The sequence below is a fragment of the Ascaphus truei genome, chromosome 16, assembly GCF_040206685.1.
Source record: "Ascaphus truei isolate aAscTru1 chromosome 16, aAscTru1.hap1, whole genome shotgun sequence".
Lineage (NCBI taxonomy): Eukaryota > Metazoa > Chordata > Amphibia > Anura > Ascaphidae > Ascaphus > Ascaphus truei.
The window spans coordinates 32,779,006-32,795,482 of NC_134498.1; the positions used below are offsets into that span (position 1 = coordinate 32,779,006).

Here is a 16,477-nt window from a genome sequence, read left to right on the forward strand (position 1 = left end):
GACTGACCCAACACTTTAGTATAATTAATATTGCTCTCATAATTATATAATAATGATATTTTCCTGCACAGCTTCCAGACGAGCAACTGTCTCATCTACCACGTCTTCTATCATCCTTGACCGACCCTATGCGTTCAGCCCCCTGCACTTTACGGAGGATCCCAATTCTGTGTACGTGTGACCCTAATGTACAGCCAGGGCTACTCAACAAAGATTGTACAATCTGCAACACTATCATGAGGCACTTACCCTACAGGCATTGTCATTCTCTACACATACTCACAGTTAAGTCCAGACAATGCCATCCACTTCACTTACTCACCATCATATCAGAACACTGCCATCCACTTCACTTACTCACCATCAAGTCCAGACACTGCCATCCACTTAACTTACTCACCATCAAGTCCAGGCACTGCCACCCACTTCACTTACTCACCCTACAGGCATTGTCATTCTCTACACATACTCACAGTTAAGTCCAGACAATGCCATCCACTTCACTTACTCATCATCATGTCCGAACACTGCCATCCACTTCACTTACTCACCATCATGTTCGAACACTGCCAGCCACTTCACTTACTCACCATCAAGTCCAGACACTGCCATCCACTTCACTTACTCACCATCAAGTCCAGGCACTGCCATCCACTTAACTTACTCACCATCATGTCCGAACACTGCCATCCACTTCACTTACTCACCATCAAGTCCAGGCACTGCCATCCACTTCACTTACTCACCATCAAGTCCAGGCACTGCCATCCACTTAACTTACTCACCATCATGTCCGAACACTGCCATCCACTTCACTTACTCACCATCAAGTCCAGACACTGCCATCCACTTCACTTACTCACCATCAAGTCCAGGCACTGCCACCCACTTCACTTACTCACCCTACAGGCATTGTCATTCTCTACACATACTCACTGTTAAGTCCAGACAATGCCATCCACTTCACTTACTCATCATCATGTCCGAACACTGCCATCCACTTCACTTACTCACCATCATATCAGAACACTGCCATCCACTTCACTTACTCACCATCAAGCCCAGACACTGCCATCCACTTCACTTACTCACCATCAAGTCCAGGCACTGCCATCCACTTCACTTACTCACCATCAAGTCCAGACACTGCCATCCACTTAACTTACTCACCATCATGTCCGAACACTGCCATCCACTTCACTTACTCACCATCAAGTCCAGACACTGCCATCCACTTCACTTACTCACCATCAAGTCCAGGCACTGCCACCCACTTCACTTACTCACCCTACAGGCATTGTCATTCTCTACACATACTCACTGTTAAGTCCAGACAATGCCATCCACTTCACTTACTCATCATCATGTCCGAACACTGCCATCCACTTCACTTACTCACCATCAAGTCCAGACACTGCCATCCACTTCACTTACTCACCATCAAGTCCAGGCACTGCCATCCACTTAACTTACTCACCATCATGTCCGAACACTGCCATCCACTTCACTTACTCACCATCAAGTCCAGGCACTGCCATCCACTTCACTTACTCACCATCAAGTCCAGGCACTGCCATCCACTTAACTTACTCACCATCATGTCCGAACACTGCCATCCACTTCACTTACTCACCATCAAGTCCAGACACTGCCATCCACTTCACTTACTCACCATCAAGTCCAGGCACTGCCACCCACTTCACTTACTCACCCTACAGGCATTGTCATTCTCTACACATACTCACAGTTAAGTCCAGACAATGCCATCCACTTCACTTACTCATCATCATGTCCGAACACTGCCATCCACTTCACTTACTCACCATCATGTTCGAACACTGCCAGCCACTTCACTTACTCACCATCAAGTCCAGACACTGCCATCCACTTCACTTACTCACCATCAAGTCCAGGCACTGCCATCCACTTAACTTACTCACCATCATGTCCGAACACTGCCATCCACTTCACTTACTCACCATCAAGTCCAGGCACTGCCATCCACTTCACTTACTCACCATCAAGTCCAGGCACTGCCATCCACTTAACTTACTCACCATCATGTCCGAACACTGCCATCCACTTCACTTACTCACCATCAAGTCCAGACACTGCCATCCACTTCACTTACTCACCATCAAGTCCAGGCACTGCCACCCACTTCACTTACTCACCCTACAGGCATTGTCATTCTCTACACATACTCACTGTTAAGTCCAGACAATGCCATCCACTTCACTTACTCATCATCATGTCCGAACACTGCCATCCACTTCACTTACTCACCATCATATCAGAACACTGCCATCCACTTCACTTACTCACCATCAAGCCCAGACACTGCCATCCACTTCACTTACTCACCATCAAGTCCAGGCACTGCCATCCACTTCACTTACTCACCATCAAGTCCAGACACTGCCATCCACTTAACTTACTCACCATCATGTCCGAACACTGCCATCCACTTCACTTACTCACCATCAAGTCCAGACACTGCCATCCACTTCACTTACTCACCATCAAGTCCAGGCACTGCCACCCACTTCACTTACTCACCCTACAGGCATTGTCATTCTCTACACATACTCACTGTTAAGTCCAGACAATGCCATCCACTTCACTTACTCATCATCATGTCCGAACACTGCCATCCACTTCACTTACTCACCATCAAGTCCAGACACTGCCATCCACTTCACTTACTCACCATCAAGTCCAGGCACTGCCATCCACTTAACTTACTCACCATCATGTCCGAACACTGCCATCCACTTCACTTACTCACCATCAAGTCCAGGCACTGCCATCCACTTCACTTACTCACCATCAAGTCCAGGCACTGCCATCCACTTAACTTACTCACCATCATGTCCGAACACTGCCATCCACTTCACTTACTCACCATCAAGTCCAGACACTGCCATCCACTTCACTTACTCACCATCAAGTCCAGGCACTGCCACCCACTTCACTTACTCACCCTACAGGCATTGTCATTCTCTACACATACTCACTGTTAAGTCCAGACAATGCCATCCACTTCACTTACTCATCATCATGTCCGAACACTGCCATCCACTTCACTTACTCACCATCAAGTCCAGGCACTGCCATCCACTTCACTTACTCACCATCATGTCCGAACACTGCCATCCACTTCACTTACTCACCATCATGTTCGAACACTGCCAACCACTTCACTTACTCACCATCATGTTCGAACACTGCCAGCCACTTCACTTACTCACCATCAAGTCCAGACACTGCCATCCACTTCACTTACTCACCCGTAATAAAGGTTAGACACAGCCATCCACTGCTATTTACTCCTTCCCCTACTCTCTGTAAATCTCCAAACATCCCACTTAGATTGTAAGCTCTGCAGGGCAGAGATTCCCTTTCCTACCTTTGGATTGTATGTTTGATGCTCGTATCGTACTATAACTGTATTACAATGTCTGTTTTTGGAAGTGCAGTGAACATTGTTTCTGCTATATAAATAAAAATAGACACACGTACAGACTAAGCATAAATAATAGTGCCAAGCTGCCTTATATACTAAAAAATATGGGGAGAATAAGGCACTTCACCAGTGTAAGGTCTTTCTAAACTAGACATCACACACAATGGTGGCGCTCCCTCGTTCCCCTGCTCCCCTTGTTAAAAAGTAGCTTTTAAATATACTTCTTAGTGTTTATATAGTTATCTTTGATTTGTGTCTGATCTCAGACAACTCTCAGAGAGATGCACTATGAATAACTACTTCGGGATCGGTCTGGATGCCAAAATCTCCCTGGAGTTTAATAACAAGAGGGACGAACATCCCAAGAAATGCAGGTACCAGAAAGGACTCCATATAACCCCTCCCTATAACTCCTATTACCCCATATAACAACTCCCTATAACTCCTCCTATTGCCCCATATAACCCCTCCCTATAACTCTTCCTATTTCTCTTTATAACCCCTCCCTATAACTCCTATTACCCCATATAACAACTCCCTATAACTCCTCCTATTGCCCCATATAACCCCTCTCTATAACTCTTCCTATTTCTCTTTATAACCGCTCCCTATAACTCCTCCTATTGCCCCATATAACCTCTCCCTATAACTCCTCCTATTTCTCTTTATAACCGCTCCCTATAACTCCTATTGTTCCATATAACTGCACCCTATAACTCCTCCTATTGTTCCATATAACCCCTCCCTATAACTCTTATTACTTCATATAACCCCTCCCTATAACTCCTATTACTTCATATAACCCCTCCCGGTAACTCCTCCTATTCTCCCTTTCCCCCTCTGTAGCAGCCGGACGCGGAATATGATGTGGTATGGCGTGTTGGGCACCAAAGAACTTCTACAGAAGACCTACAAGAATCTGGAGCAGCGCGTGAAGCTCGAGGTGAGTGTGGAGGCTCCTCTAGAAATCAATCCAAAGTCCCAGTCAACAACATGGGATTGCAATAACGTGAAATCCCTTAGCCATGTAGCACCTTCCTTAACATGTTTCATGTCCATCTGATAATTTCAAATGTTTGATAGGGTTTGAAATTCAGTCCCAAAAACCCACTAGAAAAAATCCCACAGAATATAGAGCACCCTGCACTCGTTAGGAGCTCGGTAATAGATCGACCCTATAGAAGGTGCAGAGTCGTACCGACTTACGCGGTATTTATTGGGGAATTCACAACGGCATCCATATTTAAGAGGCTGCGCAATTTTTATGTGACGTGGATATTTCTCTGGGGTTGGAAACCACTGGAGGGTTTGACATGTATCTTGGGATTAAAGTTAAAAAGGGAAAGTAAAGGGGATTTCCATTATTTTTTTTATGAGAACCACTGGACCTGTTGGGTACGTTCCAGACGATGAAGAACCTGGAATCTCAATACTGCGCAGCCTGTGTGTATGGGCACGATGTATTATTGTGGTGCTTGCTCTTTCAGTGTGACGGAGTGACCATCTCCCTGCCCAGTCTGCAGGGAATCGCGGTTCTGAACATCCCCAGCTACGCGGGCGGCATCAACTTCTGGGGAGGAACTAAAGAGGATAATGTGAGTGATGAAGGACTCGCAGTGTCCACATACACTGACCTCGGACTACCACGGCACTGCCTCCCCAAGTTTTAATCGTCTTATAAACGTTTAGGATTTTTTATGATGGCATCTGCATTCAGCTTTTAGAGTCTGGATATAACAATCAGTCTGGAAAAGGTCAAACTCCTGAGTCTAGATTTCAGCATCTAACGCCAGATTCAAGAGCTAGACTACATTTAGAGATCAGGTTCTAGTTTACTGGTCTTTGGAGTTAGGAATCAGAATCTGGGGGTCCCTGTCACATGAATTTGAAGCAAAGGTGACACTGTGTGCTCATTTGCGTGTCAATTCCCAGAATCCCTTGCTGCAGTGGAAGCACTGTATGCTGGGAGATAATGGTGGAAGGCAGGGCTGCAGACCTGTCTGAGACGTGAATGTGCTCACAAGTGATATTTTCATTTGCTGATTGATGAATCCAAACGTTGGCGTAACAATCAGAGGGGCCTATTCAGGTCGCTTTGATAAGCTCGCTGCCATTTCGATCGGGTTGGCATGTCCCTACCGATCGGTCTCAAATTTGTGTTATCACGGTATTTAGAAAGATTTATCAGATACCGTTTGGTAGAAAAATGCCATACTGATCGACTTAGCAGTTTGTGTTTTCTAAGATCTACCTGCAGTCTTTCAGAGCTGCACAGAGAGAAGCTGCATCTCCCTGCACAGCTCTTACAGGCGATCGCCTTGTTTTTATTTTAATAACATTGTATTGAATCAGGGGGTCTCCGGAGTCGAACACAATTCATTTCAGGTCTGGGGAACCCCTGCTTCCTGAGGTACAGGCCTCCGTAGTGGGTGCCCATGCCTCCTGAAAGTTTAAATGTCCTAGTCACTTGAGGTGAGAGAATTAAACTTGCAGGAGATACCGGCACCCCATAGTGGGGCTTGTAACTCGGGAAGCAGGGGGTCCCCGGACCTGAAATGAATTGGGTTCAGGTCCAGTGACCACCTGCTTCAGTAATATGTTATTAACGGCTAACAACTAAGGTAATGAAGGGGTTATCTGCCACTACCTGGTTTGTTGGTGGTAGAGGCAGTGCGTGAAGGTTATAGTTTCCCCAGGGAGGGGGATTAGGCCTCCCGGGAGGGATTAACCCCTCCCTTACCGTAGCGGTTACAAAGGCTAAGGTAATGAATGGGTTTAAACCCTCCTGCAAAGCCTAAACACCCACCCCGGGGAAACTACCCCCTTCTCCCACCCTCTCTACCACCAACACCCCACAGGAATGGGCAAAAGTGCGATTAGCCAAAGATGGCTAATAGCGCTGTTGCCCATTCAAATAATCAATACAGTGCAATACAATAGAAACATTACTATAAAAAAATACACCAGCCATTTTATCTATTGATTGTCACTGTGGTAATCTATGCCCTCAATGGGTCACAGATAGCCAAATTAGCAAGTAATGGCCACCCAATACCCCCCCCCCTCCCCTTGCTTCCCCCCCAATACATACAGTAATGGGCAAAAGGCCTTTTATGCAGATCTGGATAATAGTGCATTTGCCCATTAAAAATAAAACATTAGCCAGTCACCCTATAGCAGTTACATGTTGTTAGTACCCCTGCCAGGATGGAGACCACCCACATCTTCGCCCTCCTGTCCGTCACGTTTTCTGTGGGTAGCAAACGTAAAATAAAAAAACTACTGGTCAGTAACCCCCTAATGACCTTATCTGTTATTATAAGGGGTTAGCCCTCCTCCTCCCCCTGTTATCCACTCGAGAGGCCTAACAACCCTCCCCGGGGAAAATCCCCCCATCCCACCCAACCCCCATCACCACTCATACAAATGGGCTGCGAGTTGCAGCCACAATGTGCATATCGGAGCTAATTGAATAGCAGTTAGTTTAAAAAAATCTGAGTTTAGGCATTTTTTGAGCTACCGCTGGGTTTCTCTGAGCAAGAGCGCTATCGATCGGGAAGAAGCAGTAATGGCAATCCAGACTACAAAGGTTCATGGGACATGCTTGTTAGAGAGCCACCATTTTAAATCATACTGTACGGTCTTGTCTTGTGCTGCAGAATTTCGGCGCCCCGTCTTTCGATGACAAGAAGCTGGAGGTGGTGGCCGTCTTCGGGAGTATCCAGATGGCAATGTCACGTGTCATCAACCTGCAGCACCACCGCATAGCACAGGTTAACACGCTTACACCATGGCGCCCTGCAGCGGGAGCCCTGCTGCCCAGCAACCCTCCCTGACCACTGAGTCTTCTCCTGTAGTCAACACTGTCATATAGTATATACAAACATTTGTGACTTGATTCACTCACATCGGGATATGGAATAATATTTTTGGGACTCTGGATATTATGGAAACTGACACAGGTGTTTGGGGAATCATGCTGTAGGTTTTTATACTTTAGGATTTTAAGAATGTTGGAGGATTTTCAGACTAGATTGAGTACAGGCATACCCCGCATTAACGTGCGCAATGGGACCGGAGCATGTATGTAAAGCGAAAATGTACTTAAAGTGAAGCGCTACCCTTTTCCCCCACTTATCGATGCATGTACTGTACGGCAATCGTCATATACGTGCACAACTGATGTAAATAACGCATTTGTTACAGGCTCTATAGTCTCCCCGCTTGCGCACAGCTTCGGTACAGGTAGGGAGCCGGTATTGCTGTTCAGGACGTGCTGACAGGCGCATGCGCGAGCTGCCGTTTGTCTATTGGGCGATATGTCCTTACTCGCGAGTGTACTTAAAGTGAGTGTCCTTAAAGCGGGGTATGGCTGTAAATCAGGACCTGGATTAAGGAATTAATAGATCACACATTTTTCACTGGGTACACCTCATGGTTATGAGTTCAGAGATCAGACTCTGGATTTAAAAAAATGTGATTCTGGATATGAAGAATCTGGAGTTTTAAGAGCTAATTCTATATGCGCCAAAGTGACCAATCCGGATTTTCTCAGCCAAAATTCCCCATTGAAGTCAATGTAACGTTTTGGAGGAAAACAACCCAATCGGCCACTTTGGCGCATATAGAAGCAGCCCCCTTAGTCAGATTCTAGATTTTAGGCATCAGACTCTGAATTTTTGTTGAATTTGACTCTTGATTTACTGGATAAGGATTTGGATTACGGAACCACCATATCACAGATTTCTCACTGGGTTCACGTTAGGTTTTTTGTTGATCAGGCCATGAATTTTGGAAATCCGATTTGGAATCAGGGATCTGCCTCAGGATTTCAAGAACTTGACTCTGGATTTTAAGAATCGGGATTTTAGATTAAGTAACTCATAGATTGTCCTGTTCAGTGGGAAGGCTTTATAATACTGTATGTTGCAATACATGCCACAGCCTCACTGGTTACAATGTAGTGTTCGCTCGCTGTGCCATGCCTGCTCACGCCGACCTCTGTCTCTCCTTTGTCAGTGCCGTGTGGTGAAGATCACCATCCTGGGAGAAGAGGGAGTGCCTGTGCAGGTGGACGGAGAAGCCTGGGTGCAGCCCCCCGGGATCCTGAAAATCCAGCACAAGAACCGCGCTCAGATGCTTACTAGAGACAGGGTGAGTGCAGGAACCCCAGGGGGGCCAGGAAGGGTGTTATAGAGGGTACAGATCTGTATTACACACCAACAAAGATATCCCGAATCATGCACACCATAATGTCTCCTGGAGAACATGCACATATTGTATATTATCATTAATAATAATAATAATAATAATATGTCTTAGCTCTGACAGTGTATGTGGATCTGTTCATTTAATTTGTGTGGCACAGTGACCTGAGGAGCTTTCTATCTAATTGTGGTGCCTAAGACACAGGAAGCTAAAGGGACTTGAGCCCAGTCACAAGTAGAGCTGACACTGGGATTCACCCACTTCAAGAGCTACTGCTCGTGGCCATATAATGGGCTGTTCCAGGATATACACTTTTGTTGGCAGCTTTCGGAGAACATTCTATGGGACGCCAGTCATGTCCAGCAGATGATCAAGAGAACCTCAAAGTGTAGGGATTTGTTAAAGGGGTGAGTGCTGTGGGAAAGCATAATAATCTGCAGGATCCATCAACTGGGTCTGTTCAGTAGTGTTACAGAGGAGGGTGGAATATAATGGACCCCTCTGTGCCTGGGTCTTGACACCCTACCCGTCTGCTCCTCCAGGCATTTGAGAACACCTTAAAATCCTGGCAGGACAAGAGGAAGGGGGAGAACTACCGGGCCATGCCCAGGCCACGGCTGCACTCCCAACAATCAATGGAGTACCTCACTGAGGAGGAGTGCGCTCATCTGCAGCAGCTGGCCAATTCTGCAGAGAACCTCATCAGCAGGTAGAACATCTTACTTCATCCAGCTCCACCATTACATAATGGGAGAGGTACCTGCCCCGTTATTACATCATCTGGCATGTGTCTGCTTCATTATTACACCGCCAAGTTACTGCTCCATCATGGAGGTACCTGCTCCATAATTACTTCATAGATGTCTGCTTCATTGTTACATCATGTGTGAGGGACCTGATCCATAAAGACGTTATCGAAGATTACCTGATGAGAGCCAGCATCATCGTGACATAAGTCAAACAATGACCTTACAATAACCACTTACTTTATTTATTCGACTGAGAAAGGAGTAATCTTTTCCCGTCAAAACCTTGTGCTCGTTTTTGAGTTCCTGCAAATAATAAAGATTTTGTTAATATTTAAAAACATTTTTCCTGTTTGGATCGGTCACTACACCTTGTTTGTACCGGAAGTCCCTTTATTTAATTATCAAATAGGACTTTACTAGGGTGTTGACATTGTGACAGCATCACACGTGACCTTACACCAACCTGCTTCTTCATTACATCATTAAGGAGTGGCTCTTACACCAAACTGTTTCGTTATTACATAATCAGAGATAGCCTGCTCCATCATTGCAATATCAAACATGATCATACTTGTATTTGTTCCATCATTACAACTTCAAACATACATGTATATAAGCCTGCTCCATCATTACATCATTAAACATGACCTTACACCTTGCTGCTCCATCATGACATCATTAAACATGACCTTACACCATGCTGCTCCATCATTACATCATTAAATATGACCTTACACCTTGCTGCTCCATCATGACATCATTAAACATGACCTTGCACCTTGCTGCTCCATCATGACATCATTAAACATGACCTTGCACCTTGCTGCTTCATCACTACATTATTAAACATGACCTTACACCTTGCTGCTCCATCATGACATCATTAAACATGACCTTACACCATGCTGCTCCATCATTACATTATTAAACATGACCTTACACCTTGCTGCTCCATCATTACATTATTAAACATGACCTTACACCTTGCTGCTCCATCATGACATCATTAAACATGACCTTGCACCATGCTGCTCCATCATTACATCATTAAACATGACCTTGCACCTTGCTGCTCCATCATGACATTATTAAACATGACCTTACACCTTGCTGCTCCATCATGACATCATTAAACATGATCTTACACCATGCTGCTCCATCATTACATTATTAAACATGACCTTACACCTTGCTGCTCCATCATGACATCATTAAACATGACCTTGCACCATGCTGCTCCATCATTACATCATTAAACATGACCTTGCACCTTGCTGCTCCATCATGACATCATTAAACATGACCTTGCACCATGCTGCTCCATCACTACATCATTAATATGACCTTACACCTTGCTGCTCCATCATGACATCATTAAACATGATCTTACACCATGCTGCTCCATCACTACATTATTAAACATGACCTTACACCTTGCTGCTCCATCATTACATCATTAAACATGACCTTACACCAGCTTCATCACTACATTATTAAACATGACCTTACGCCATGCTGCTCCATCATTACATTATTAAACATGACCTTACACCTTGCTGCTCCATCATGACATCATTAAACATGATCTTACACCTTGCTGCTCCATCATTACATCATTAAACATGACCTTGCACCATGCTGCTCCATTATTCCATCATTAAACATGACCTTACACCTTGCTGCTCCATCATTCCATCATTAAATATGACTTTTCACCATGCAGCTCCATCATGACATCATTAAACATGATCTTACACCATGCTGCTCCATCACTACATTATTAAACATGACCTTACACCTTGCTGCTCCATCATTACATCATTAAACATGACCTTACACCAGCTTCATCACTACATTATTAAACATGACCTTACACCTTGCTGCTCCATCATGACATCATTAAACATGATCTTACACCTTGCTGCTCCATCATTACATCATTAAACATGACCTTGCACCATGCTGCTCCATCATTACATCATTAAACATGACCTTACACCTTGCTGCTCCATTATTCCATCATTAAACATGACCTTACACCTTGCTGCTCCATCATTCCATCATTAAACATGACTTTACATCATGCTTCTCCATCATTCCATCATTAAACATGACCTTGCACCTTGCTGCTCCATCATTACATCATTAAACATGACCTTGCACCATGCTGCTCCATCATTACATCATTAAACATGACCTTACACCTTGCTGCTCCATCATTCCATCATTAAACATGACCTTACACCTTGCTGCTCCATCATTCCATCATTAAACATGACTTTACACCATGCTGCTCCATCATTCCATCATTAAATATGACTTTGCACCATGCTGCTCCATCATTACATCATTAAACATGACCTTACACCTTGCTGCTCCATCATTCCATCATTAAACATGATCATACACCATGCTGCTCCATCATTCCATCATTAAACATGACTTTACATCATGCTTCTCCATCATTCCATCATTAAACATGACCTTGCACCTTGCTGCTCCATCATTACATCATTAAACATGATCATACACCATGCTGCTCCATCATTCCATCATTAAACATGACCTTGCACCATGCTGCTCCATCATTACATCATTAAACATGACCTTGCACCATGCTGCTCCATCATTACATCATTAAACATGACCTTACACCTTGCTGCTCCATCATTACATCACTAAATATGACCTTACACCATGCTACCCCATCATTCCATCATTAAACATGACCTTGCCCCATGCTGCTCCATCACTACATTATTAAACATGACCTTACACCATGCTACCCCATCATTACATCATCATTGACTCCATGGTCACCGGGTCGGTCGTCCTTTTCCTGCAGGATTAGGGAGGCAGCCAAGGCTCACAAGGTGATAGAGCAGGAATTGGCCCATGCCGTGAACGGGAGCTCAGTGGTGCTGAATGAAGCCTTCTCTAACAAGACCAACAACTCAGCAGAGGTGAGGGTCACTTTGACAGGTCCAGAGAGGTGAGCCATTGCCCATCACCACCGGCAAATGATCAGCAAGCAACAGACTTCAATGGGTTCACCCGCTAATAAACTCAGGCTCACCCTCTTACAAACATGAGCTGGCCCCATATACCGCAACAGGATCCCCCTCTTACACATATCAGATGACCCCATAGACGTTAATACTTGTAGGGTCCCCCCCTTTTACATGCCAGACTTTAATACAATTATTCTATTGCACCCATCAGCTGCCCCATAGACTTCTATAGGATCACCATCTTACACACATTAGATGTTCCCCGCAGACTTTTACAGGCTCACCCTCTTACACACATTTGCTGTGTGTGTATATATTATAGACAGACAATAAAGACAGTTTAGTAAACTGTTTACTACTTACATAGCTTTGGCCTTCCCCTTTTCATCTGTAGTACAGTATATAGAGGCCCCTACTTAGGTGAGTATGGGGTCAGAGAAGGAGGAAGAGGGCTTCCTCCTCCTGCTCCCTACCACTGGCAGAGCCACTAATGACATCACAGGAAGCAGAGCGATGCAGGACACTGAACACGGCAGCACACAGAGGGAAACCGTGACATCCGTCACGTATGATTTAATAGGATTTATTTTACGGAGTTGTCACCCTTTCATGAGTTATTATATACAGCAAAAAAACAAAGAACCCCAAAGCTACATCCAGTATGACAAAAATACACAGTGCAATACCTATATATCTCTTGAAAAGGGTCATTTAGTTAAACCCTTTGGCCAAAGCATTTTAAGCCTGCAGCCACTTCAAGGCATAACCAATTTTTGTTTGTTCTTTGTTGTATACATTTAGCCACGCCCAGTAGCACTACAATTGACACTTATATATATATATATTATGTGGTCATTTTTGGGGTTTCTTAGAGCTTGCTGGGAATCTGTGTTATTATGTACACACAATTTTATTATATGACATAAAAACATTCAGATCACAGGTTTTAATATGTTCCGCACATCCCTCTATACCTGGTTGTAACTTGCTGCTCTCGTGCTTGCTCTTGCAGTTACTGAGCAGGAATACGTCCGTCGATGTTGCGATTAGCGTCAAGGCCTTGTATACGGAGACCAGAGCCTTCCTGGACAGCAAACAGGTGGGTTTTGGTTGATATAACCCTTTGTCTGCCAGAAAGTTTGGCAACACATTGGGATAAGAGGGAGTCTCCCAGACTGGATTCATGGACATTAATAGGGTCAGTGACACCTCCTGCTGATGGGATAAGAGGGCACCTCACAAAAGCCATTCCTATAATCTAATAATGTTAGCGGCACTTCTCTCTGATGGGGTGAGAGGGAGTCTCACACAAGATTCCTATAATTTATTAGGGTCAGTGACACCTGTAGCTAATTGTATAAGAGGGCGTCTCACACATACCATTGTTATAAATGAATAGCATTAGCTGCACCTCTCAGATGGGATTAGAGGGCATCTCAGGCACAGGTTTGCGATCAGGAAGTAGGGCCTCCCTCTGATCGGATACGAGGGCGTCTCACACATGGGACTCCTATAAATTAATATGTTCCTGGCACCTCCCGCTGATGGGATAAGAGGGCGTCCTAAACATAGGATTCCTATAAGGTAATAGGGGCAGTTACATCTCCCACTGATGGGATAAGAGGGCATCCCATGCAAAAGATTCCTATAAATTACTAGGGTCAGTGGTACCAGAAGGACCCTAATAAGACATTGTAACATTTGGGAACCAACATCTTCCTTGGAAATCAGAATAATTCTGTTCCAGTGATCATTTTTCACCCAGAACCCCCACATTTCTCAGGTCCGAGAGCTGTGTCGATAACAGCGGTATCCCCTCGAATGGTGGCTCCTCTCTTTGTGTCCCCAGCAGTGGGACTCCCCGCAGGAGGAGGAAGATCTCCTGTGCGCTCTCAACGCTATGAGCCAAGAGCTGCAGAAACTGGCAGACGTTCACTGGATCTCGCACATCATCAAACCCTCCGAAGAGGTGAGGGGGGTACAGGGGAAGGGTTACCGCGGGGGCTCAGTGCTGCCTCCGGTGGAATAACACCGGGACAATGGAGTCCTGATCTGCACATTAGGAAGGAGTTATAGGCAGCGGTTATATGGGGTAATAGGAGTTATAGGGAGGGGTTATATGGAGTAATAGGAGTTATAGGGAGGGGTTATATGGAGTAATAGGAGTTATAGGGAGGGGTTATATGGAGTAATAGGAGTTATAGGGAGTATTTATATGGAGTAATAGGAGAAGTTAAAGGGAGCCTTTATATGGAGTAATAGGAGTTATAGGGAGCCTTTATATGGAGTAATAGGAGTTATAGGGAGCCTTTATATGGAGTAATAGGAGTTATAGGGAGCCTTTATATGGAGTAATAGGAGAAGTTAAAGGGAGCCTTTATATGGAGTAATAGGAGAAGTTAAAGGGAGCCTTTATATGGAGTAATAGGAGTTATAGGGAGCCTTTATATGGAGTAATAGGAGTTATAGGGAGCCTTTATATGAAGTAATAGGAGGAGTTATAGGGAGTATTTATATGGAGTAATAGGAGTTATAGGGAGCCTTTATATGGAGTAGTAGGAGGAGTTATAGGGAGTATTTATATGGAGTAATAGGAGAAGTTAAAGGGAGCCTTTATATGGAGTAATAGGAGTTATAGGGAGCCTTCATATGGGGTAATAGGAGGAGTTATAGGGAGCCTTTATATGGAGTAATAGGAGGAGTTATAGGGAGTATTTATATGGAGTAATAGGAGAAGTTAAAGGGAGCCTTTATATGGAGTAATAGGAGTTATAGGGAGCCTTCATATGGGGTAATAGGAGGAGTTATAGGGAGCATTTATATGGAGTAATAGGAGGACTTATAGGGAGCATTTATATGGGGTAATAGGAGGAGTTATAGGGAGCCTTCATATGGGGTAATAGGAGGACTTATAGGGAGCATTTATATGGAGTAATAGGAGGAGTTATAGGGAGCATTTAGACTAATAGGGGGAGGTATCGAGAGCAGTTATATGGGGGCAATATTAGGATTATAGGGAGCGGTTATATGGGGCAATAGGAAGAGCAGCACAGATGTTTCATTATGTAGGTTACCAAAATGTATTATTTTCAGAGTATTATAACTAATATTAGACTTATAATTTATACTTACTAATACTAGTTACATATAAAACATACACAATTCTTCTTTTTTTAATTTAAATGGTATCAATCAGGTGTTCGACATGATGCCACGCGTCTAACATTTCCAACAGCAAATGGTGTGTAATATGTATAAGTCACATAACGACCTTCACACACACAGCGCTCAGTGCATGAAGGTTTGTGCTACTCGGCACCACTAACATTTTGATGCACAAACAAAGATTGAGAAATGATGTTAGCACTGAGTTTTTTTACTTTGGGAACACAGAATTCCAGCGTACCAACTACTTCTGTTTGACCAACAATGGCTTCGTAATTCATTTTGTGGGCTCAAAAAACAGCCGCCTCACCATAAGATACTGGATAAAGATTGTAAAACCCATACCAGGGTTTTCTCTTTGCAATGGAAATGTTACACGCTGAACATTGGTTGCCAATCAGCTGCAGTTAACCTATTAAACATGCCACTGTCCTTAGGCCACGTGTGTCCTTTCATATAGTCCTTTTTACCTCCCGGTAGGAGAGCAGTGGAGGGGGCAGTAAGGGGAGCTTCAAACTCCGAATCATCACCAAACCCAAGAGGGAGAAGGAGAAATGTCAGAAGCAGAAGTCTAACAGCTCTTTAGCCGGTAGGTACCAACGGAGTCCACTGGGCCATACACATCATAGTTACACAATAGATGGGGGTGTTAAAAGACGTATGTCAATTTAGGTTCAATTTAAAGGTGCAATCCCACATAGGCGGACAGTTGAACTTCTTCGGGGTCTCTGGACGGGGAAGTGTTTGTCAGTCAAGTGTTTTCTTTCCCCTTAACCCACCTCGTCCTTATCAGAAACCCAATAAAGATAAGGAGGGGTGGGGAGGGGGGACTCTGGCAGTACAAGCTCTTGCGTATGACACAGTGACATCACACAGTG

General features: G+C 44.4%; 1 protein-coding gene across 3 annotated transcripts in view; it reads left to right on the plus strand.

Annotated features, from left to right (window-relative positions):
* Window positions 1-16,477, plus strand: part of LOC142467393 (diacylglycerol kinase delta-like) — a 105,506-nt gene that overhangs the window by 82,435 nt on the left and 6,594 nt on the right. For all 3 annotated transcript variants that reach the window (XM_075573025.1, XM_075573024.1, XM_075573023.1), the window contains 11 exons: window positions 72-171; window positions 3,733-3,840; window positions 4,313-4,409; window positions 4,954-5,061; window positions 7,126-7,239; window positions 8,486-8,620; window positions 9,217-9,383; window positions 12,269-12,386; window positions 13,447-13,533; window positions 14,284-14,403; window positions 16,080-16,188. In XM_075573025.1, coding sequence (XP_075429140.1) covers window positions 72-171; window positions 3,733-3,840; window positions 4,313-4,409; window positions 4,954-5,061; window positions 7,126-7,239; window positions 8,486-8,620; window positions 9,217-9,383; window positions 12,269-12,386; window positions 13,447-13,533; window positions 14,284-14,403; window positions 16,080-16,188 — 1,263 coding nt within the window. The remainder of the gene's footprint in view (window positions 1-71; window positions 172-3,732; window positions 3,841-4,312; window positions 4,410-4,953; window positions 5,062-7,125; window positions 7,240-8,485; window positions 8,621-9,216; window positions 9,384-12,268; window positions 12,387-13,446; window positions 13,534-14,283; window positions 14,404-16,079; window positions 16,189-16,477) is intronic.